Consider the following 25,436-nt stretch of genomic DNA (forward strand, 5'->3'; position numbering starts at 1 on the left):
TTCATTGCCAGAAGATAGGCTAAAAGAATTAGATTTATCCTCCATCAATGGTTATGGGCCACAGTAGAAAGATACAACCTTCCTCAACTTGGTGTCCTCCAGTTATTATTGGACTGCCAACTGTCATCAGCCCCAGTCAGGGATTATGGGAATTATATTATATTCCTGAGATTACCATATGGCAAGAACATCCACCAAATGAGTACAGCATCCCCTGAGAAGATCACAAGCAGTGCATGAAGACATCTGCTTGGGAGTCCAAATTGTGGCCATCTGATCTGATTCAGGAAGGCAAATCCTTTCTCATGAATCGTTCCCAGGATCCTGGCTTGTCCCTAAAAGTCAGGGGATGCTGGCGCCTCAGACCAAATGGGGCTCCACTGTCTTCAAGGTGGTTCTTGCCGTTTCACAAAATGCCAACAAATTCATACATCGCAGTGAGAACGCAGGCCACTAAAGCTGTTTCTTTAATACCGTGCCTCTCTCCAATCACAAAACAAAAATGCTTTTAGAGCCCCGTAAATTTTATAAAACAGTATAAGCTGATGTATACGTAGGCTTAGCTCTCATAAGCAGCTGATGTGGTGGCTAAATTCCTTTCTGTCCTGAAGGATGTAATCCACCCTAGGTGGAAGAATACACCGTCTAAACCAAAATTAAACAATGGGATTAAAACAAAATCCTTATTAATTTACAATTAAAAGCAGCAGCAGAGACAATACATTCAGTTCCATGCCCAATCCAACGCCCCCCCCCTTCCCCCAAAGCTGGGGGGAAAGTTTCACCTGCCGCAGAAACCTGAAGCAGAATATTTTCCATGTGGTGATGGCAATGGAATCCACTCAGCAGAAGGATGGCAATGGGGGAGGACCCATAGTTAAGGGGGTTTAAGGTAAGGTTAAAGGTAAAGGGTAAAGGGACCCCTGACCATTAGGTCCAGTCGTGGCCGACTCTGGGGTTGCGGAGCTCATCTCGCTTTATTGGCTGAGGGAGCCGGTGTACAGCTTCCAGGTCATGTGACCAGCATGTCTAAGCCGCTTCTGGCGAACCAGAGCAGTGCACGGAAATGCCGTTTACCTTCCCGCCAGAGCGGTACCTATTTATCTACTTGCACTTTGACGTGCTTTCGAACTGCTAGGTTGGCAGGAGCAGGGACTGAGCAATGGGAGCTCACCCCGTCGCAGGGATTCGAACCACCGACCTTCTGATCGGCAAGTCCTAGGCTCTGTGGTTTAACCCACAGCGCCACCCGCGTCCCTTTAAGGTAAGGTTACCATATTTTTTTCAATGAATCTGGGGACACTTTAAATACATACATACATATATAAATACATATATACATACTACACGTTTAGGACGTTGATGCTGCAGCGATGGCGGTGGCGGAGGCGCGGCCGCCGCCTTGACCTCAACCGCCATGTTTTCCCTTCCTCCGAGGCTTCTGTCTCCTTTCTCCATGAGCCTGGGCAGCCCCTGAGTTGTTGGTTCTTTGGTGGTGGTGATGGGGAAGCGGTGTGCGGTGGGTCAGGCATGGAAGACGGAGAAGGGCTGAGGGCAGCAGCAGTGGCGAGGCTCGGGCAGCGCGATGCCTCCCTTCCCATCAGAGCAGCCCCAATCCCATTCCTACTTGTGTGCAAGCAGGAGGGGGCGGGGATCCCTCAGCTGGGAAGGGAGGCTTCCCGTTGCCTAACTGAGAGATCCCTGCTCCCTCCTGCTTGCACGCAAGCTCTGATAGGCAGCTTGAAGCCTCCCTTCACAGCTGAGAGATCCCTGCCCCGCTCCTGTTTTCATGCAAGTAGGATTTGGGAAACTGCCCCGAGAGGCAGCATGAAGCCTCCCTTCACAGCTTAGTTGCTGGGGTCAGGGAAGGTGGAGGCAGCCCGGAAGCTGCATCTGAGAGCCCCTGCACCACCATCAGATGGGGACTTCCGAGAGCCAACTGCTCTGGGCTGCTGAGACTGCCGCTGCTGTGTTTCCCGGGGACATTAGATGAAATCCGGGGACACTCCAGGGATGGAATTTGTCCAGGGACTTATTCACAAATCTGGGGACTGTCCCCGGGAAAACGGAGACGTCTGTTAACCCTAGTTTAAGGGGCAATGTTTCAGTAGCCAGCACACTGCCTTGCCCCTCCATAACTAGGAGAACACATGACACAAAATGAGCAATATGCAAAGTTTACCAGGTCAAACAATTTAGCCTCTTTTTTAATCCCTTTGGCACTGCACAGATTTCAGCTTGGCTTGCGTTTTGTAATGTAAACATGCAGAGTATGTGTAACTCCAGCCCTAATTCAATCATGTACTGCAAAAATAAGTAAATATAGGCTTGCCATACGTCAGGAATATTCCTGACGTGTCCTGGTTTTTGGGTGTAAAAATGGCATGGGGGGGATTTTATCAGGAAAAAAACCCAGATGCATGGCAATGCGGTGGAAAAAGGAGCAGAAACAACTCAAAAAGCTTAAAATCACTATTTTGGGGTTAGGTTTCCTTTAAAAAACTGAACAATTTTGGGGTCTTCCTAGAAAAAGCTAAACAACTTCATGGGTGTCAGGAGTTTTACGTTTTTAAATACAGCAGCCCTAAATTTTAAAAAGTTCTAGCTAATATTTGGGATTATACTTCAGGCTCCCTCCAACATATATTTTACTATTATTACAGTTTTAGGGTTGTTGTTTTTTAATAAGTTTATTTGCTGGTTAGTGCTTACCACAGAAAAAGTTGTCTCAAAGCAGCTAACAGACTGTTGTCATGTTTTTTGCGTGTGTGTGTGTTTTAAGCATACATTACCAAATACATAAGATAAGAGGACATTATTATAGAAAAGTGCTCATCCCGCAACAACATAAAAAGGACACATTCCACCCCACCCAACTAAAAGACGAACACCAGTTGAGAGTGAAATGTCAGGCAGGGTGAGTAGGAATGTCTCCACCTGGCACCCAAAGACTGATAGCCATAGCAAGTTTTATCACTTGCTATTACCCTACTGGCAGGAAAATATTTTACTCTTCTTTGCTTGCTTCTAGCCGCTACCAAAGTAGCTGGATGCGTATGAGTTTAAGGAGATGAATGGGCAAGGGCACAGCAGGTAACAGCATTCCCATATTGCTGCTACCCAGGCAAGAATGCAGTTGAGGTCTCTGTTCCTAGGACAAGAATTTGCTCTCTTGTTAAATATGTGGCTGTTGAATTTAAGATTAGAAAGGGCATTTCAGAGAAGCCCTGTGGCATGTTAAGCTGTTCCAAAACGCCTGAGCTGTAACCACTGAATGAGCAGATAAATGGATCTTAGTGAGCAGGAGATTCTCTAAACATTGAACAACTGTTCCACTTGCTACTATATAACGAAACAAACACCTGTAGAAATATTGGAGCTATATGTGTTGGTTTCTGTGTGTTGCCACTGTGCAGTGCTTGGAGTCACAAGACTCTGTTTACATTCCAGAGATTCCATACTGTTGGAAGTCTCACGGGAGACATGAGACGGATGTGATGTTTCCTGTTCCTTTGTTCCAGTTGCTCTCTGCTTTCACAGAGAGAGCATGTTTGTTGCTTTTCTTTTTTTATATAATTTTTTATTAATTTTCCAACATATATTAAAACACAATACAACTGACAATACATAAACAAACAAACATATAAACACGTATAATTTCATAACCTCTTTTCCTTAAACCTTGTTTCAACGACTTCCCCATACCTCCCTTTTCTGCATCCCTGTTTTAAACTTTTCCAGCAACCCCTAATTTCAATTACTTATAATTCACTTTCTTTAATCCCTTTTCTCTTACCCAATTATTTGTCACTGCAATTCTGTTTTACATTACCCATGACATTTTAGCATTCATTAATTTTACAACAGTTCTTAAGATAAACTTTAAATTTCTTCCAATCTTCTTCCACCGTCTCTTTTCCTTGGTCGCGGATTCTGCCAGTCATCTCGGCCAGTCCCATATAGTCTATCACCTTCGTCTGCCACTCTTCCAGCGTGGGTAGTTCTTGTGTCTTCCAATACTTTGCTAAAAGAACTCTTGCTGCTGTTGTAGCATACATAAAGAACGTCCTATCTTTCCTTGACACCAATTGGCCTACCATGCCCAGGAGAAAGGCCTCTGGTTTCTTATGAAAGGTACACTTAAGGACCTTCTTAATTTCATTATAGATCATTTCCCAGAAGGCCTTGATCCTTGGGCACGTCCACCAAAGGTGGTAGAAAGTACCTTCAGTTTCATTACATTTCCAGCATTTATTATTGGGCGTATGATAGATTTTTGCAAGCTTGACTGGGGTCATGTACCACCTATAAATCATTTTCATAATGTTCTCTCTTAAGGCATTACATGCCGTAAACTTTATACCGGTAGTCCATAACTGTTCCCAGTCAGCAAACATAATGTCATGACCAATGTCTTGTGCCCATTTAATCATAGCTGATTTAACCATCTCATCCTGTGTATTCCATTTCAACAGCAAGTTATACATTCTTGACAAATTCTTAGTATTGGTATGTTTGTTGCTTTTCTGTCTGCGTAGCTAGAAATAAAACTCTTAGCGATGTAGCTCATAAATCTTGTCACTTCTGCTGCTTTGAAACTCTGCGTAATGGGAACGTGCTTGGAGCCTTATCAAAGGCTCAGGTCGTTAATCACGTCAGAGGGCGAATCTGGAGGAGTCTCTTGGTCGAAGGCATGCTCTGACAATATGGTCATTAAATGTCTGCTACCAGGCACAATCCTAGAACACAGAGAGCTTTGGCAAGGACTGTACTGCAACTGTGTGGGAGAAGGTCAAGCCAGGTGAAAATTGCAACTGGGGCTGCACAGAAAACTACACACAGTTCCAGCTCAAAAGCTGCTAAGGCTTAGTTCCACAAGGAGTGTGTACTACTGTACCCAACCTAGAAGAGCTCAAGAAGACCAAGGGCTGTGGTTTTCAGATGGGCAATCCTGGGATTCCTTGGGAAGTTTCTACAGGTTGTGTCATGAGAAGATCAATCAAAGCAGGCAAGCTTCTCTGAAAGACAGCCTGCCCATCACTACTGCAACACAAAGCCTTAGGTGAGTTCTGGTGCCCTCTTGCTGTTCCTACTATTCAATAGAGCTGGTGTGGGCCCTCCAGATGTTGCCGGACAACAGCTCCCATCATCCCTTACCACTTGCCCTATTAGCTAAGGCTGGTGGGAGTTGGGGTTCACACTTGCTACCCTTACTTTAGAAAATCCTTTACAGCACACAAGGGTCCTCATCAGATAGACCAATGTGAAGAAGGTTCCCAGAAGGTAGAAAACTGGGAAACTGTTGTTCTGTGGCAGCGTTCCCCAACCTTTGCCCTCCAGTTGTTATGTAATACAACTCCCATCAGCCCGGACTTGGTATGAACAATGGGAATTGTGCTCCAAAACACCTGGAGGACACCAAGCTTGGGGAAACTGGTCTAGGGTAATCTGGAGTCAGATGCTGGTCAGCTGAAGAAGCAGAGCCAGTGAAGTTAACTTTTTATTTAAGGCAACAAGCAACATTCTCAGTAGGTCTTGCCCTATGGAGCAGTTGCCAGGACTGATGGTCCCTACCTTCTACCCTCTCTAAAGCTCCTCCTCTCCCAGATGTTTCTCAAGCAGTCTCAAACTGCATCTGCGCACCTCTGGTTTCTGTTCTGCCATCTTTATTATCCTGCGTGTTCTTGGAGACCAGGAGAGGGAAACTCTCTGGATTCTTCAATATTCCATTGACCTCCCTCCTCTGTTTCAGCCTTAGAGTCTGAACTGCTCCCTGTCACAGGCTCTTCCTGCTCACTAAACCCTGTTGCCCCTTTGGCATCCAGCATCTCCTCCCACTCTCCTCCCCCTGACCTCTTCTCAGTGTCCCACCACCAACCCCTGGGCTCTGAGCTTTCTTCCTCTGGGGTTTCCCTTGGCAGTTCCCCAGCTGGTGTCATCCAGCCAGTCCCTGGCAGATAATGGGTTCATATCCGCAGGAAGCAATTTGGACACCAGGCCTCTACTGAGGCCCTAAATTCAGGTATTGGTCTTAATATGAAACCATGGCCTAGCTAAATCGTCGTTTGTTTCGAAGTTCATACCCAAACCTGCCTACAAACCAGAGATTTATTGGGGGCAGGGGGTAGCAACCAGGATCTGAAATAATGCTTTGAAGTTGGTTTACAAATCAGTTCTAGCTGTGGATTCCAGTTACTGTAAGTGCAAACTCAAAACATTGAGTCAGGAAGCTCAGACCCTGCAGGCACATAAATACAAAGCCACAATCACAACCGCTTTCAATAAGTAACTTTTAAAAAGACAAACAGAAGTACCAATTTTGCGCAGACGTTTTAAGGAACAGGAACAAAGAGACTGAGCTCCCGGTGGTATCATGCACACCCCAGGCATGTTTGACATTAAGGGAGTTGGTTGTTGTAGAAACCAAGTCCCATAGACTCGTTAATTTTCAGCAGTAAGCACCATCCATCCCACTTGTTGTTGTTTAAAAACTATGAGCTGTGCATATTACACTTATTATACAACAAAACACTCTTCCCTCTAAGCCGAAAGAGGTGGAATACTTTGTTTCGCCTCTCAGTGCTAAATGGCTTGCATTTCATGTTGTTCTCACAGGAGAAGGTTTTGCTTAAATTTAAAATAGAACGAGGAGATCAGGAGTGGACTGAGAATTGTGATTCCCCTTTTTCTCAACTTTCAGTGTCAATGCATTCTGTCACAGCCCTCTTGCCTCCTTCCCAAAACCAGTACTGCCACACTTGATTCTGGTTCCTTGCCCTTACATCACTATTTTCTTGGAACAACTTTTGCCTGTAAGATTATACTGGTTTGTGGTCTCCCAAAGAGCTCTTGCACTGCTTGAAAAAGAATTCAGTGAAACCCCACAGCTTGCACATTATTGATTAAAGAGTCCGCTTCAAGGCTTCCCTCTGTTACTTTCTCTAGAACCAACAGCACAGCAACACCCTGTAGTTACAGCTAACATTGCACACAAACCAGCTACCTGAATTCAAAAACCAAGAACCAAAACACTAATAACAAATAAAGTTTCTTCTTTCTCACAAGACCAATGCATGCTGCTTGATCTGCTAAACCGAACTTCATTGATTTAAGCCAGTTTGATCTCTTTGACATGAATTAGACTAAATCGTTTAAGTCCAAGTATGCCAGCTTATTTTAATTGTAAATTAGGTTAGCGTTATGAGAGATTTCCCCTTGAATACAGAAAAGTAATTTAAGTGCAGGATGTATCCTCTTCTGCGCAAGCCCCTTTGGAACACGATTTTTGCACAATTCCCATTTATTTGGGGAATATTTATTTATTAATTGGGCATGTGCAAAAGAAGTTCTCCATGTTTTGTGCCAAATGTCCTTTTGCTTCACAGTATACCAAAGTACTGAATTAACCACTCAGTGAATCAAAGAGTTCAGAGCAAGCACATTCCTGGACTTAAAAAAAATAAAAATCCACTCTCCACCTGGATTACATTTTAACCACAATTTTGGCCCAATCTGCAGCTGAACGCATCTTTAATTCAAGTAAACAAGGTTACCTTGGAGATGATTAATGGTTCCCCATGCTCCAGTCCACCTTTCAAAGTAAATCCCCATGGAGGACCTCCTTGTAGCAAAACCTCCAAATAAATGTATCTTCCTTTATGGGTTAAGTTTGCTTCCGAAGAAGAAATAATAGTCCTGTTTAAATTGTCCAGCATCCTCATGTTTATATTCTCAAGCACTCACTGAAGCCAAAAGCAGGGACTGGAAGAGTCTGGAGAGGAGGAGGAGGAGGAGGGGAGAGTAGAAGATTAAAATCCCTCACGTCCATGATGAATTGCCTCAAAGTCTACAGGATCGCAGGCTGCTAGGATTGCCAGGAGGCTATGTTTTCCTTCTCAGCAGAAGTCCAGAAGGCAGAGCTCAATCTGCGCATCATTTCTATCTCAGAACTTCCAACTTTTTGGATGCAGCTTTTTGAACACGAAGCATTTCTCCCCGTGCACACATTGGTCCCGTGCAAGATCCTTCCTTTCACCTCTTCAATCTTTCCCTTAACATTTGCAATCGGTGGCTTTTCAGCATAAAAAGGGGGGAAAGAGACATTTAAATGCTTTGGGTAGCAAGCTCCTCAAATGCACACCAGCGCTTCATTATTATTTTTTTATATTGATTATCAGCCCTTTCTCCCCTTCTGTGAGCAATTTACCATTACAATGGCCGTTTTTGCCTCAGTTCATTGCATCCAAAGAATGAAAGCATCTCCCACCCCCTGTCTGCCAGCTCGCTTTTCTGCTAACTTCACAATTTTGTGACTTGTCAAAAGTAGCAGGGGGAAGGGAGTAAAAGCCTGGACCTTAAACAACTTGTTCTCTCGAGCTGGGGACTTGAAATAGTTTCCCAGCTGAGTTTATAAAGGGGGAAAGAGAGCGTGCCAGGAAAACAGGAAAGGCAGGTGAAATTAATCCCTTGAAAAAATGTTAAGGAGATAGCTTAGCTCTTTTCAGCAGTTTCTCACTGCACTCGCTTGCCCGTGTTGTCATGCCTGCTGCTAAATGAGAGTGTTCAACTGGGGGAAGGAGGGAGAGAGAAGAAGAAAACTTGTCTGTTTTTGCCACTGCATGCCAAAAAAAACTTTCTGGTGCCTCATAACTGAGGTTTCCATATTTATAAGGACCCCAGAGGCTGCTGCCGTCATGGAGCTTCTTCTGCCTTCCAGGGAAAATATCACTTTGCTAATTATTTGTTGGGAAATGCTTCAGAATCTCCACTCCAATTCAGGATTTGTTGGCCACAGATATGATTATGTGTTAGGCACTGGGTGATTTATGGGAGATCTCACCCAAAACGCTCCATGGATATCATTGATTCATAGCATCACAGAACTGCAGAGTTGGAAGGGAACGTGAGAATCATCTGGTCCAACCCTCTGCAATGCAGAAATCTTTTGCCCAACGTGGGGCTCGAACCCACAACTGTGAGATTAAAAGTCTCAGGCTCTATCCCAGCATCACATGAAGCATAACGTTAAGATACCGGTATTGCCTGCAGTGACAGCAGCAAGAATATTGATGGCCCAGAAGTGGAAACAAGAGGAGCTACCTACGTTAGAAGAATGGAGAATGAAAATGATGGACTATGCAGAGCTTGACAGAATGACTGGAAGGATCCGAAATCAACGAGATCAGAGATTTACAGAAGATTGGAAAAAAATTATAGAATATATGCAAACATTAAGTGATAATCAGATAACGTTTGTAAGTTTTAATGAAGCTCTGTGAGAAGAAATGTTAGAATATTACCAAAAAATAAGGTTTAATATAACAATAATAGAAGTATGACTTTAGGAACGCGGAAGAAGTAAAATTGTAAAGGAGTTTCAGTCAGGTTGAGGGAAGTCAAAAAAGAGAAAGGGGATATAATTAAGATGTATGAAATGTATAAATTTGTATTGGAAAATGAATAAAAATATTATAAAAAAAAAGATACCGGTATTGCCGACACTGAAATACATTCAGTTCCAGTGATCTTTACACATAACCATGTGACTGGGAGCGGCCACCGAGACCACATAACCACATAACACTGGTCTTGAAAGACCTACACTGGCTCCCAGTACGTTTCCAAGCACAATTGAAAGTGTTGGTGCTGACAAGACAGAAGTACTGTTTTGGGGGAACAGGAGGCAGTGGCGTAGTGTGGGGGGTGCAGGGGGGGCCGGCCGCACCGGGCGCAACATCTGGGGGTTAGGGTTAGGGGGCGCAAATCCACGGGTTAGGGGGCGCAAATTACTTGCCTTGCCCCGGGTGCTGACAACCCACGCTACACCACTGACAGGAGGCGGGTGGGTGTGGAGGACTCCCTGGTCCTGAATGGTCCTGAATGGTAACTGTGCCCCTGAAGGACCAGGTGTGCAGCCTGGGAGTCATTTTGGACTCACAGCTGTCCATGGAGGCACAGGTTAATTCTGTGTCCAGGGCAGCTGTTTATCAGCTCCATCTGGTACACAGGCTGAGATCCTACCTGCCTGTGGACTGTCTCGCCAGAGTGGTGCATGCTCTGGTTATCTCTTGCTTGGACTACTACAATGCGCTCTATGTGGGGCTACCTTTGAAGGTGACCCGGAAACTACAACTAATCCAGAATGCGGCAGCTAGGGGACTTCCGGGGTGGCGCCATCGGCAATGGCGGACTCCCTCTGAACCGGAGGGACCAGCTCCGCGCGAAACGGGTCTTTTCCGCTACGGCGAAGCGGGGACCCTTTAAAAAATCACAGGCAGTGACAAACAATTGGATATGAGAAAAAAGATTTAAAGAAAGTGCTATAAGAAATTGAAATTAGGGGTTGCTGGAATGATTTAAAACAGGGATGCAGAAAGGGGAGGTATGGGGAAGTCGCTGAAAGAAGGTTTTAGGAAAGAAAGGTCAAGAAATTATACGTGCTTATATGTTTGTTTGTTTATGTATTGTGTTGTATTGTCTTTTAATATGTGTTGAAAAACCAATAAAAAATTTATAAAAAAAAAAATAAAAAATAAAAAATCACAGGCGGATGAAGCCTGTGACCATGGGACTCGGCGGGCACCTTTAGCGCCCCCCCAACCCGCAAAGGAACCCATAAACGGGCTCCGAAGCGAAGAGGGGGGGTGTGGCGCGGTGCTGTGAGTCTACTGCTTTTTCCGTGGAGCGAAGCTGCATAGCCGTTGCCGGAGAGCGCTGCCTTTTTCCTGGGACAATTTGGCATCTAAAGAATCACCCGTGAGTACTTAAAACTCGAACAATTGGACTTCAAATAAGGATTGGCCAGTAGAGAGGAATTGGACTTAAAATTTATTTCAATTTGGTACTGAAACGGGAAGGTCTAAACAGGAAGTCAGCCTTCTGTTTCTTTGTAGTCAGAATAAAGCAAAGATAATGTAACTAGAGCATAGAAATTCACCTTTAAAGGACTGGCTTTCATCATTTAAAATCGTGGAACCCCCCTTCGGTAGCAGGAGTAGAAGGGGGACCTCTTTTTGGATTGTCTAAACCTGCAGAAGTGAGTTTAAAGTAAAGTAATTTTCCACCGTCCTGATCCTGGAGCGGAGTGTCAGGACTGACGTTTGAAGCTCATTGACCAGAGACAAATGTTTCTGACAGATAGTTAAAAGAAAAGTAACATAGTGACTCCATTGTTTCCTTTCGCATTTCAAAGGAACAAATATTGACTGAATATTTTTAAAAAAGAAACTTTGTTGCTATTGTTCTTAAAAGAAAGAATAAACAAGTTGTCCCCCTAGAGGGAGACTGTGAAATTGTAACCAACTTCAGGAGCTTGCAGCTGTTACAGATTACAATCGTGGGAAAGGACTTGTGACCTTGCAGGACAATGTTTTCAGAAGCTCTGTTGGGTGCTTTCTGTAAAATAAATGCCCTATTGGATCAGCTAAGCCAGAAGACGGACTTGATGACTAATGCGACCAGAAATTTTGAACAGGCAGTAGGAAACTACATGGAGCCTACCCAGGAATTAAAACAGGAGTGTGCTATGACAGCACAGATGAAAGAAGAGGATACTGCTGGATCCTGGGTGTCAGAAATGGAGGGAGCTGCGGCCCTGCAGGATCATGAGCCTTTGGATTTGATAAATGAATTTGGAAAAAACCAGGCTTGGAAAGATAAAGTTAGGTTTGGTTTGGAAAAGGGGGGTTGGAATGACCCTCCCATGCCGGGATGTTTGGACTTTCTGAGTCTGGTAATGGGCCGTCAGATGTTTGGAGCTGTGGGGGCTTTTAATTTTGGAGGGAATTTGAAACAGGTGTTTAAATATCACATGGAGTTTAGTCTGGACTATGGAAATGGGGCTGATCTGTTGAAAAGGGTCAAAAATATTACTAAGCTGGAGTTCCTACGAGTGGAAGGAAAATATGAAGAAGAGCCGCGGAAGGGACATGGAAGAGACTTGAGGGCCTCGGATATAAGGACACCAGGTTAATGCGCTAGATAAATGGGACAAAAAGGACTGACAAAATCCGGAACCAGGAGGAAGGGACGCTGGATGAAGATTGGATTGTTTTACTTGTTTTTCTTTTATCATTAGGACTGCTTTAAAATAATTGATGAATGCTAGAAAAATGTTGAAATGGAACTACTTGGTTCTAGTAAAAATGTTTAAAGAATTAGGTTAATGGTATGGTTATGAGAAGTAGGTAAAAATAAGATTTAAGTTTTAAGTTTCAAGATTTGCTATAAGACAAGATGAAAATAGATTAAGATAATGTAAGGACAAAATATTATGAATTATGGATAGGATTTGCTGTGATAATTATTAACCAGGATACAAGAAAGGGGAGGAGGAGGAGGTCAAAGAAAGAAGGTAATGAAAGTTAAAAATTTGAGAATGATGGATGTATTTTTTCTTTTTCTTTTTCTGTTTTGTCTTTTTTCTGTTTTTTCTTTTTTATAATTTAAAAAAATCTTTAATAAATATTATTTTTTAAAAAAAACAAAAACAGAATGCGGCAGCTAGACTGGTGACTGGGAGCGGCCGCCAAGACCATATAACACCAGTCTTGAAAGACCTACATTGGCTCCCAGTACGTTTCTGAGCACAATTCAAAGTGTTGGTGCCGACCTTTAAAGCCCTAAATGGCCTCTGTCCAGTATACCTGAAGGAGCATCTCCACCCCCATCGTTCTACCCGTACACTGAGGTCCATCGCTGAGGGCCTTCTGGTGGTTCCCTCGCTGCGAGAAGCCAAGTTACAGGGAACCAGGCAGAGGGCCTTCTCGGTAGTGGCACACGCCCTGTGGAACGCCCTCCCACGAGATCTCAAAGAGAACAACTACCAGACTTTTAGAAGACATCTGAAGGCAGCCCTGTTTAGGGAAGCTTTTAATGTTTGATAGACTGTTGTATTTTAATATTCTGTTGGATGCTGCCCAGAGTGGCTGGGGAAACCCAGCTAGATGGGCAGGGTATAAATACTATATTATTATTATTATTATTATTATTATTATTATTATTATTCATTCTTATTATTACTACCATGTCTTAAGCACCTCCTTATCCTGACCCTCAGAGCTCCTCTAAAAAAGCAACCACCACAAAACTCAACGTACACCAGCAAATACCACTTCAGGGAATCTATATCCTGAGATTCTTACAGGGGGTTGGTCTAGATCAGGGGTGGCCAGCTCCCAAGAGGCAGTGATCTACCCCCGTTTTTGGGGGGTTCAGGTCAAAGTTGTTGAGCTTCTGTGTGGGGAGCCAGTGAACTACCAGTGATCTACCACAGATGTCCAGTGATCTGCCGGTAGATCACGATCTACCTGTTGGACGTGCCTGGTCTAGATGACCCATGGGATCCCTTCCAACTCTACAATTCAACGGAAAATCAAAGGAGCAGCTCCCAACTTCAATATGAATGGAGTACTTTCTTAAAATTGTTTTTTTTTACAGGGCCATTAAAGGGCCCCCTGTTACCTTGTGGTCATTTCTGCTCATCCTCCAAACTCCTTCCCCTGCTATTGCTGGCTTAACTTCTGTTATGTACTGAGTTGAATAGGATCCAAAAGGCAGCAGTCTGATTGGTCCTAGAACAATAGGATTCAGAATGCAGCAGTCTGATTGGCCCTAGAACAATAGGATCCAGAATGCAGCAGTCTGATTGGTCCACAGGAGCCACCCAATCCAGCTCCAGGTGGAAGTGAATCCACAGCCTGATTGGCCTACAGGTGAATCCCAGAATTAGCCAATCACGTGGGGCCAATTGTGTAAATAATGTATATAAGGCAGACATTCTGGGGGAACTTCCATTCCTCCTCACCACTATGAGCTGAATAAAGAGCATGAAATCCACTCTCGACTCCGAGTATATTTCAACTTCTGAGCTACATACATAGAACTGCAAAGAGTCCTGCTATTTTCTCAAAATAGCAAAGGCCCCTTGTTGTCAATTTTGGGCAGAACAATCCCCATCCACCGCAGTTAGGATGTGGAAGAGGTGCCCTTCTTCAGCCTGGCTTTGCCACCAGGAGGTTTCCGCTGTGATGGAGGTCCCCACTGAACCAGGGGTGTTTTGGGAGCAGAGGCGGGCTGGTCAAGGAAATGCTAGATCTTACGATGGCCCAGCTACTGCCAATGGATCTGGTCCAGGGTAAGAAACTTAAATCTATTAAGCTCATTGTTATGTACTGAGTTGAATAGGATCCAAAATGCAGCAGTCTGATTAGTCCTAGAACAATAGGATTCAGAATGCAGCAGTCTGATTGGTCCTAGAATAATAGGATCCAGAATGCAGCAGTCTGATTGGTCCACAGGAGCCACCCAATCCAGCTCCAGGTGGAAGGGAATCTGATTGGCCTACAGGAGAATCCCGGAATTAGCCTATCAGGTGGGGCCCATTGTGTAAATAATGTATATAAGGCAGACATTCTGGGGGAACTTCCATTCCTCCTCACCACTATGAGCTGAATAAAGAGCATGAAATCCACTCTTGACTCCGGGTATATTTCACTGATCAACAAACCTAGGTTACGGTTGCCACTATTAACTTGGATCAAACACCACAATGGAATGTCTAGCGGTCTTTTATTTTTTTTAATCAGTGAAATTTATTCTTCATTTCTATACCATTCTATATTTTAAAGAAAAAATCTCAAAGCGGTTCACAACACATTAAAGCATCAAATCCAGAATAATAATAAAAAATCAAGGTTCAAGGAGAATATTTCAGATCCTTTTCTAAGTGACATTTTGCTTTCCCCATTTTTTTTTTTTTTACCTATTTCAACACGGAGGAAGGGGACTGTTTTTGGTCTCCCTATATCCATTTTTTATTTTCCTTTTATTTTATATTCATTAATATTTATCATTATTAATTGGAAATACATTTTATTATCAAGCACCCATCTCATAGGAACAGATCTTTACCAGCTGGTTTCTGTATTGCATTTTATTTTTTATATGTGCTCTGGTTGTTTTAAAATGTGGATAGATTGTTGTTGTTGTTTTAAAAATTGTTTCTATGTGTTTTTATTGCATTTTAAATCATAGTAATACCTTCTTGTTTCTCTCTAGAAAGGGATGGATGAGATTAATTTTACGAAATTCTTATCATGTTCTTGTACTGCTAAACCATGGAACACGCTTCTATCTTTGATCATAAATATTTCAGTTTAAGACTGTGTATCGTCAAAGTTTTCCCCAGTTCTACAAAATGCAAGACAATGATGTGTGTCTTCAGCAAAGAGCGACAAGATATTTTTTTAGTGCCGTGAAATCCATAAGTCAAATACCAAGCTGAAACTCCTTGTAAAATAAGTTCCTCTTTCAGAGAATAATATGTAACACTTGAGATGTTCAAAAAGTAAGAAGTGGTGACAATATTTGCAGCAGTTTCTCATTTCAGCTTCCCATGTGACATGATTGAGGATGATATGAGAAATACCACTTCCTTAAGGGGTTTCAAGCATATACTGTATATAAGCACCTTATTCCTGCTATGCAAATTAACACAATTACTTAATCTAACTGTATTTTGCTCTCTCTGTCGCTGCACTTTCAGGATCTGAAAAAGAACCCTCTTAGTTGTAGACTGAATACGATCAGTTTCTGTTACAGTAGGTGCATAGCTTTCAAGCGTCCCTTATTTGGAGGGACAGACCCTTATCCCAGCGCCATGTCCCGCTGCTGTCCCTTATTGATGGATGTCCCTTAAATTTCCCGGGTTTCAAAGCAAGCAGCTCTCCTCCCTCCCTCCCTCCCTCCCTGCCGGCCAGGGAGGAGGGAGGCTCCAACTGTGTTGCTTGGCTGCCCGGCCCGCCCCCCTCCGGCCTCCTCTCACCAGCCTCGGCCCCTGGGAGCCCCTCCCCACCGGGACTGGCGGGAGCCTCAGGCCCTTCTGCCGCCATCCTCTTTGCGGCCGCCAAACTGAGCATCTCTGCCTGGGGCCTCCCCTCTGCCCGTCGCCGCTGCTCCCGCTCCCGCTAGGATGTACTGCGGCTGTGCCGCCGAAGGACCCGGGTGAGATGGGCAGCCTGGCATGGCCTATGAATTGCTGAGGAGCCTTGAGAGGAGAGCGAGGGCAACCATAGAGAAAGCAGTTCAGAGAGAGGAGGGAGAGGAGGAGGCAGAGGCGTGGGCAGGTGTTCCAAGGGCTACAAGGGAAGGACCACAAGCACTTCTCCCATAGATTTGTAGGGGTAGACTAGCATAGATGGTCTGATCTGTGGGTTTACTTCTGGCGCTATTTCCCCCCCTCCTCCCGCCCCACCTGATGGAATTGAGAGCTGCAGATGGAGCAAGAGAGAAAAGATACAGAACTGCAGCAGCATCTTCGTGGCTTGGACTTCGTTTTGTGCGAATTTAATTGCAGTGTTTCATCAGCTGGTGTCTTGAGCAGCAACCTCTGGAAACAAAGGGCTAAAAACTGGCGCTGCTCTCCAAAATTATCTGGTCCCGTCCCTTTTAACTTCGTATTTCAGCTGGTTGACTAAAATCCCTTATTTTGGCTGCTGGTCCCTTATTTTCAAGGCTGCTGGTCCCTTATTTTCAAATCTGTAAGTTGACAGCTATGAGAAGGTGAAATGCAAGCAAAGCATCAAGACAGATAAGTCCGCTACAATTAATGCTTGGCTGCATGCTTGATAGAACAGCTCTCCCCAACCATAAACATAAAATATCTATGAGCCTTCAAATGTGGTTTGACACCAGTTGTCATCAGCTTTAGATGGTATGGTGCATGGGTAGGCAAATTAAGGCCCCGGGGCCAGATGCGGTCCAATTGCCTTCTAAATCCGGCCTGCGGAAGGTCCAGAAATCAGCGTGTTTTTTGTGTGTGGTTTTTCCCCCCAAAAAATATTAATTTCCCAAAGATTTTTTAAACAAACAAACAAACAAACATAAATCTCAACTGTATTTAAACCAAACTTAATAACATTGTTAGGTGACTTCCTCATATCCCCCTGGTTGAATTTCAGTGTATATCATTTTAACGGTTTTCCAAAACCACTTTGTTGTTGTTGCTGTTGTTGTTTAGTCGTTTGTCGTGTCCGACTCTTTGTGACCCCATGGACCAGAGCACACCAGGCACTCCTGTCGTCCACTGCCTCCCGCAATTTGGTCAAACTCATGTTGGTAGCTTTGAGAACACTGTCCAACCATCTCATCCTCTGTCGTCCCCTTCTCCTTGTGCCCCCCATCTTTCCCAACATCAGGGTCTTTTCCAGGGAGTCTTCTCTTCTCATGAGGTGGCCAAAGTATTGGAGTCTCAGCTTCAGGATCTGTCCTTCCAGTGAGCACTCAGGGCTGATTTCCTTAAGAATGAACCCCAAACCACTATTCTTATAAAATTAACTTAATCACTTAACATCATCATATTTTCCTTTCCAATTCAGTATTAAACATATTAATTCATCCGATTACCTAGTTATGTCCTAAGCCTATCTGTTATTTGCAAACTTCTCCAATTAATTTAACTTAACATATTTAACTAAATAGTCTTTAAATTTCGTCCATTCTTCCTGATAATCCTCCTCCTTCTGGTCACGGACTCTTCCAGTCAGGTTGGCTAGCTCTGAAAAGTCCATCATCTTCATCTGCCAATCTTCCACTGTTGGTACTTCTTGTGTTTTCCAATTCTTAGCTAATAAAATTTGAGCAGCAGTTGTGGCATACAAAAATAATTTAACATCCTTCTTGGGCAATTCCAAACCTGTTATTCCAAGATGTTTCTTACTGAATATATCTTACTGAATGTATATTTCAACATTTTTTTCCAGTTCATTATAAATCTTCTCCCAGAAGTCTTTCACCTTGGGGCAGGTCCACCACATGTGATAAAAAGTACTCTCTTTATCTTTACATTTCCAACATAAATTATCACTGTTATGGTAAATCTTTGCTAATTTTAGGAATCAGCATGTTTTTACATGAGCAGAATGTGTTCTTTTATTTAAAATGCATCTCTGGGTTATTTGTGGGTGTTATGTACTGAGTTAAATAGGATCCAAAATCCCTGACCACTGGTCCTGCTAGCTAGAGATGATGGGAGTTGTAGTCCCAAAACAGCTGGAGGGCCAAGTTTGGTCATCACTGCCTTATACTGTATCCCTCAACTAGAAGTTAATACCTAGAAAGTAGTTAAAAACAAAAGCCACCAGGTGTCAGTAGAGGATCAAGTTCCAATATTTATTTATTTTCTTTCCTTTCCATTCGCAGACTGCTTCCTATGAAACATAGCAAAGCAATTCTCAAGTGTCTCCTTAAAGGATTGTGGGGTCTGCTTCTATTAGGTCAGGGATGCACCGAGAGAATCCAATATTTATGCAAAAGTGTCGGCTAAGATCTATTATAGTAGGTTTTTCCATCCATAGACTTTCTATAGATGTAGTCAAGTGTTTATGTTCCTTTTTAATAAGCAAATAAATTTAAAAAATCCAAAAATTATTGTAATTCTGACATATATCAAAGTGGATATTAGTAGCTTTGGAATTAATCCACTCAGAAATTTTCCTCCAAAACTCTTGCTTCTCCCCTCCAACTGTAATATACCGTATTGGCCCAAATATAAGCCGCACCTTTAAAATTGGAAGGGGAAAAAGAAAAAAATACCCGAATATAAGCCACTCTATTCCTTGCTGCTCCTGGCCGTGAATATAAGCCGCACTTTAACTTTTCAAGGTTGGAATTTGGGGGGGAAGTGAGGCTTATATTCAGGCCTATATGGTATATACCAGATCACATTACATATGGATTCTTCAAAGAATGAACAATTCTCTTTTCGTATGTATTCCATTTATAAATTGGGCATCACTACACCCAGAAGCTACATCTTTTTCTTCATTTTGCTCCCCACCCCTTTTGTCAAACAAGAAATAGTTCCTGTACAAAACTATTTCTGTCACCAAGACGGAAAAAAAATGGGTTGCAGGATGTCTTTCTGGTTTCCTTCCTAGGATGCAGAGTCATGAGGTAATACTAGTATAGAGTTATTGTACATCTATTGCTATTAAAGTGTCACTATCATCCGCTTCTATTACGTTACTCTTATTTATAGTCCATGGAATCTCGTATGTAAGAGGGAATCAAAGGAACAAATGGCTTACAAAGTTAATCCACAAACGTAGAAAAAATGCTAAAGAATGAAATTGTACCCTGAGGTACTTATTCCCTTTATGGATTTTAGGTAGGCTGTAAAAGAAAAGAAATAAAGAGTCTTATTGGAAATTTATTATGCAAATATATTTGTTTCTCCTTTGTGATTTTCCTGAAATTCAGTCCTTCTTCTAAAACAAACCTTATTTCTATTACTGGCTTAATTTGCAGGATTTACTGGACCTACGTGATATGCTGGCTGACTTCTAAATGACATTTAACTTCATTGTCAAAACAGAAGTGGTTTACCACAGCTTCCTCTGCTGTGACTTAGCTTGAACAATGTGATGATCCTCGTGATTTAAATCAGACCAAGGATGCGCTGCTGAAAGCTACGCACATCAACTCTTGTAAGTTGTTACCAATCCGTCTGTTCGACACTAATTCTAATACGAATCAAACTGTCCGATTTTGTTGAAAAGTCCTTACTGACCAAATTCTTGTAGCTGATAGTTATTTATGTCTAGTAATTTCATCCATGCAGATTTTGTGCTTGCAAGTTTTCCACTGGCATCTGGTTGGCCACTGTGAAAACAGGATGGCAGAAGCAAAAATGGGCATGCAATGGAGTCTGACATTTGCATCGTAGGCTACATTCGAAAAGGTTTCTACACACAGAGCTGCACTTCTCTATCCAGGCAAACAAGAAGGATTATCATAGTCAAGGACATATCCTAGACAGGCAAAAATGATTGAGGTGGGTTAGTGAAGGACATTGCTTGGGGAGAGGAAATAGCCTATGTGGAGTCCTGAAAACTAAACAGAAAAGTGTGGAGGGCGACATTTGACGCTTAGGCCTGAGGTTCCCTGCTGCTGAAGATGCTTCAGCAATAAATTCAGGATCCTCCATGGGTGGACAACTCCCAAAAGACTGCGATCTACTCACAGAGTTAAAAACTGGCAGTCATCTACCTTTTGGGGGGTTCAGGTCATGGCTGTTGTGCTTTTTTAAAGAAGGAAAGCCCCGTTTTGAGGGTGTGCAGGGTAAATGAGCTTTTTTTAGGGGAGCAAAAGTTGTTGAGCTTCTTTGGGGGGGGGAACCAGTGATCTACCACAGACGTCCAGTGATCTACCGACGGTAGATCATGATCTACCTGTTGGACATGCCTGCGAGAGGCTTACAACATTATGTAAACTCCGGATTTTACAGAGACATTCCTGGAATTACGAAAGTCACCCCAGCTTCTGAGCTGAACCTGGAATGTCCTTATTTCACCTGCCAGTGCTGCTGCCACCAAGCTGGGGGGGGGGGAGAGGGTGAGCCAGAGCTTGTCCCAAGCAGTGGTGGCTGCAGTGGAGCATCCCATTGCCCTTGGACTTTACTGCCTATAAAACCCAATTGAGAGAATGGATCCTGATCAAAACCTGGAAGGAGTCAAAGTTGCAGCCCACCTGTGAAAAGCCTTCTGAATAAAGATTCTGGGTGTGGTGTCAGAGCCAGTGGGGGGTTGGATTTTACATTGCAATAGGCAGACGCGATAGGTGTGAACTTCAGCAACTTTGCCCAGACTTTATTATTTCAAAGGGGTCCAGGACCTGAGTCCTGGGGACCAGCATTTATATCTCACGGGGGAGGGGGGTAAGAAATGTCCCTACTTTCATCTAAGTAACATTGGAGAGTATGCAGTTTACAAATTAGTATGCCACCTCTTCAGATCAGCTTGGTAGTTCTTTTCCTATTCATGGATATTTTCCTTGCTGGAGTACTAAGTTGGGAGCTATCTACTATCTGACTGTTTTACTTCAATGCCATCCTGAACATGTTGGTTTCTAAGCAGCCGAGGCACTTTTCTTATTCGCCTTTGCATTTCTTAGTGCAGGAACTATTGATCTGATGTGTAGAGATCTTTCCTATTCTACTTAATTCAAGAGGGTTCTGAAAGCTTCTCTCTGTGAAAGAAACAAGCAGAAGGTCCCTTCAGAGAAGCTGAGTGAAATATACTCGGAGTCGAGAGTGGATTTCACGCCCTTTATTCAGCTCATAGTGGTGAGGAGGGAATGAAAGTCCCCTCAAAGTATCTGCTTTATATACATTATTTACACAATGGGCTGCACGTGATTGGCTAATTCCGGAATTCTCCTGTAGGCCAATCAGGTTGTGGATTCACTTCTATCTGGAGCTGGATTGGGTGGCTCCTGCCGACCAATCATACTGCTGCATTGTTCTAGGACCAATCAGACTGCTGCATTCTGAATCCTATTGTTCTAGGACCAATCAGACTGCTGCATTTTGGATCCTATTGTTCTAGGACCAATCAGACTGCTGCATTCTGAATCCTATTGTTCTAGGACCAATCAGACTGCTGCATTTTGGATCCTATTGTTCTAGGACCAATCAGACTGCTGTGTTGGGATACTGCCAGGGAGATAAGGTCCATCTGAGCCCAAGCTCGGTGCCGGACGATCCATCGACCTCTGGTAGTCAGGCAGCATCAGCTATTTATAGCGACACTAAGCCTCTGGCTTAGAGCACACTCTTTCAGCAGAATTCACACAACAGAAGTTGCACAGCATGAGAGCAGAAACTGCATATTTACAGTTCTTTATTCAGCGTAGGTCAGAACAAAGAAATCATGACCGTCTCCTCCGACTGCTCAGGCAAGACAGGCAAAAACGAAACGAACTTACAACATAAACATCCTGTGAGACAGGAACTTACGCAGGGTGTTATACAAACATCCTGCTCCCTTTTAAGGTGGAACGGAAATATCCTAACATCCTCCCCCTTTCCGTGTAACCTGTAGTACCTGTGGTTCAACCCAATTGCAACCTTTGTACATAAACCTTAAGTTGTTCTCTGTTAACAACCTTAGACAACAGATCAGCAGGAATTTCATTTCCTGGCATGTAGGACACCTGAATGAGTCCTTTCTGAATACACTCTCTTGCACGATGTAGCTTAATCTGCAAGTACTTGGTCCTTTGCTTGCAACTCTCCGAGTTCAGCAAAGCCAAACAAGATCTATTGTCTTGATACACTTGTATAGGACATTTCACAGAAACCCCAATGTCCTTAAACAGTTGCATCAACCATTCACAATCCATGAGTGAAAATGACAGAGCATAGAGTTCTGCTTCACAGGAACTTAGGCTAACTGTCGTCTGCTTTTTGCACAACCAGTCAAACAGGCAGTGGTTGTACATGTAGCATACTCCAGAAGTGCTTGTACCATCCGTGGTGTCACTTCCAAAACTTGCATCTGCAAAGATTTCAAGACCTCCAGTCTTCTGACTGGTGAACCTCAGCCTGTAGTGCATAGTCCCTTTCAAATACCGGGCTATGCGCTTCAGAGCTTTCCAATCCTGAACAGTAGGATTGTTAGCATGTCTGCTAAGCAGGTTAGTGCTTACAGCAATGTCAGGTCTTGAACATCTAGCAATGAAATTCAACTTGCCTAGAATGCATCTGTACAGCGTTGTGTCAGAAAACGCTTCAGCAGTACTGTCTACCTGGTAACCTGTCACCATCGGTGTGTCTGCTGGGTTTGCATCAACCAAATTCAACCTGGTTAACACATCAGCAATTTTCTGTGTTTGGTGGACCAGAAAATTACCTGCTTGGTCCCTCTCCACCTGCAGAGAAAGATAGTTGGATACCTCACCAAGATCCTTCATGTCAAAGTGCTCCTTCAGCTGAGCTAGGGTGCTTTGGTAGAAAGCCTGATTCTTCCAAAACATCAGAAGATCATCAACAAAACATAAACAATACAGTTTGTTTTGCCCCTCCTCCTTGACAAACACACATGGATCAGCTTTGCCCTGGTGAAAACCTAGAGAAAGCAACGTTTCAGTGAGTTTTGTGTTCCAACACCTGGCACTCTGCTTGAGACCATATAAGGATTTCCGCAGTTTACAGACCATTCCCTTCTGTATCTGCATCCCGTCAGGTGGAAGCATGTACAGCTCCTCCCCCAAAATCCCGTACAAAAAAGCTGTATTTATGTCATGATGGGAAACATGCAGTTTCTCCTCCGCAGCGATCTTGAGCATCAGCCGAATGCTCTCATATTTGACCGTGGGTGAGTAGGTCTCGTGGTAATCCTGTCCTGGTACCTGTGAAAAACCTCTGGCAACCAACCTGGCTTTGTGTCTGACAACCTTGCCATTCTGGTCTGTCTTGGCCTTGAAGACCCATTTGCTGCCAACCAGTCTCATTCCTGGGACTACCGGTACCAGTTCCCAAGTCTGGTTCCTGTTTAAGGAATCAACTTCAGCCTTCATGGCATTAAGCCAAGGCTCAGCATCTTTAGAGGTTAACTCCTGGACCTCTTTGAAGCTAGAAGGTTCCCACACCTTCTCCGAGCTACTAAGAACAGCAGTTGCCATCTTAGCAAACTCATCAGCAAATCTCTTTGGAGGTTTGCCTTTGGTCGCCCTTTCAGACCTGCGAACCAGACGCAAGTCTTCTGGACTCATCTCCTCTTTCTTAGGAGAAAAATGACCAATGGTGAACAGTGGTTCTTCCAGTTCATTGTCAGACTCATCAGATGGTCTGACTGAGGCCTTTGCGCTCTTGTAGTCTGCTGTGTCATCACTGTCACTGACAGCAGCAGCAGCGCCGCCCACTGAACTGGAATCCGAACTCTGATCATCATCATCATCATCATCATCCTCAGTTTCCTCAGCTTTCTCAGCATGATCTGCTTTCTTCACATCACTTTCATCCTCCTCTGGGTAACTCTGGAAAATTCCCACATTTTCCCCCCACTTAGGATTGTACTCAACACTCCTTGTGAACTTTATGGATTTTGAGTTAGTCATCCATATTCTGTATGCACCTTTATCGTACCCCATGAACAAACCATGTGCCCCACGCTTCCCAAGCTTGTTGCTTTGTGGGGTGTGTACCCACATGTCAGAACCAAAGATTCTCAAGTGTTTGGTGTTAGGTTTCTTACCAAACATTTTCTCATAGGGAGTGCAGCCAATAGGTGATGACAGTCTGCGATTAAAAGTGTAAACCAAATTCGAGAGAGCCTCCCCCCAAAACTTCTCAGGGAGGTTGGCATCATGCAACAGGGTTTTTATCCCTTGCAGCAACGTTTGATTTGCTCTCTCCGCAAGCCCATTCATCCATGGCGATCTAGGCGTTGACAAGTCATGCTGGATTCCCTTCTCAGTCAGGAAAGCTTCAAACTGCTGAGAAGTGAACTCCCCGCCCCGATCAGTAAACAGACAGCCAATACGTTTACCATGAGCATTCTCCAACCAAGCACAGAATGCCTTGAACTTAGGAAATGCTTGCGATTTCTGCTCGAGCATAAAAACATGAATGTACCTGGAAAAAGAATCAATTAGAACCATGAAGTACCTTGCTCCTCCCAAAGAGGGCGCTAGAGGACCTACCAGGTCTGCGTGAACTAGCTGGTAGGGTTTGGAAGCCTGCCTGCTAGACTCCTTGCCTTTTGGAGCAACCTTCACCTTGTTCTCTGCACAAGAGACACATTTCATGTGAAATTTGCAAGGTTTGATGTCCAAACCTTCAACCAACTCAGGCATCTTGGTTAGCGCTTGCCAAGAGAGGTGACAAAATCTTCGATGTGCATCATGAATGCAACCTGCATGAAGAACCTTGTTAGTTTGTGCAACACAACAAGTATCAGCATTAGACATAGCAACATCATCATAAGTTAGACAGAACAAACCATCCATCAACTTTGCATGCCACAAGTCCTCTTTGCCTTTTCTGATGACACAAACAGTCCTCTTGAAGGAAACTTCAAAACCACGCCTAGTCAGCTGTGGTACACTAATCAAATTGTCCACAGCTCCTGGAACAAAAAGAACATTTCTAATGGTAGTATGCAGACTTTTAAGTTTCACAGTCCCAACTCCTGTAGCTTGCAAAGTCCTTCCATCAGCCAGCTGGACCTCTCCATCTTGAGGTGTGAAGGAGACAAACAGATGGCGGTCTTTGGAGAGATGGCGCGTCGCCGCAGAGTCAACGATAAACCTGGCCTTCCCCTTCGAAGCAGATTTGCTGGCAAACAAAACCTTGTTTTCCACCAGCGTGGGCTTTTGCAGCTTGCCTTTAGCCTTTGGTGAAGCTGTGCCAGCAAACATAGCCGTGTTTTCCACTGGCGAGGGCTTTTGCAACTTGCCCCCCTGCTCCTGGCCATCAGACTTGCCTTTAGCCTTTGGTGAAGCTGTGCCAGCAAACAAAGCCTTGTTTTCCACTGGCGAGGGCTTTTCACCCCCCTTCTGCTTCTGGCCACCTGCAAGCATCTTGCTCTGTTTACATCTGGTCTTCCGGCCTCTGCAAAGGCTCTGACCTTGGTTCTCACGAGAAACAGGGCTCTCAG

At 43.8% G+C, this 25,436-nt stretch overlaps 1 protein-coding gene across 1 annotated transcript in view; it reads right to left on the reverse strand.

The window, feature by feature from the left end:
- SHROOM3 (shroom family member 3) overlaps positions 1 to 8,564 on the reverse strand; it is a 212,840-nt gene extending 204,276 nt beyond the window's left edge. Inside the window, exon 1 of the mRNA XM_083631562.1 lies at positions 7,554 to 8,564. Coding sequence (XP_083487688.1) covers positions 7,554 to 7,721 — 168 coding nt within the window. The 5' untranslated portion in view covers positions 7,722 to 8,564. The remainder of the gene's footprint in view (positions 1 to 7,553) is intronic.
- Between the last annotated feature and the right edge of the window lie 16,872 nt (positions 8,565 to 25,436).

Source organism: Podarcis filfolensis (genome assembly GCF_964270895.1).
Source record: "Podarcis filfolensis genome assembly, chromosome: 9".
Classification (NCBI taxonomy): Eukaryota; Metazoa; Chordata; class Lepidosauria; order Squamata; family Lacertidae; genus Podarcis; species Podarcis filfolensis.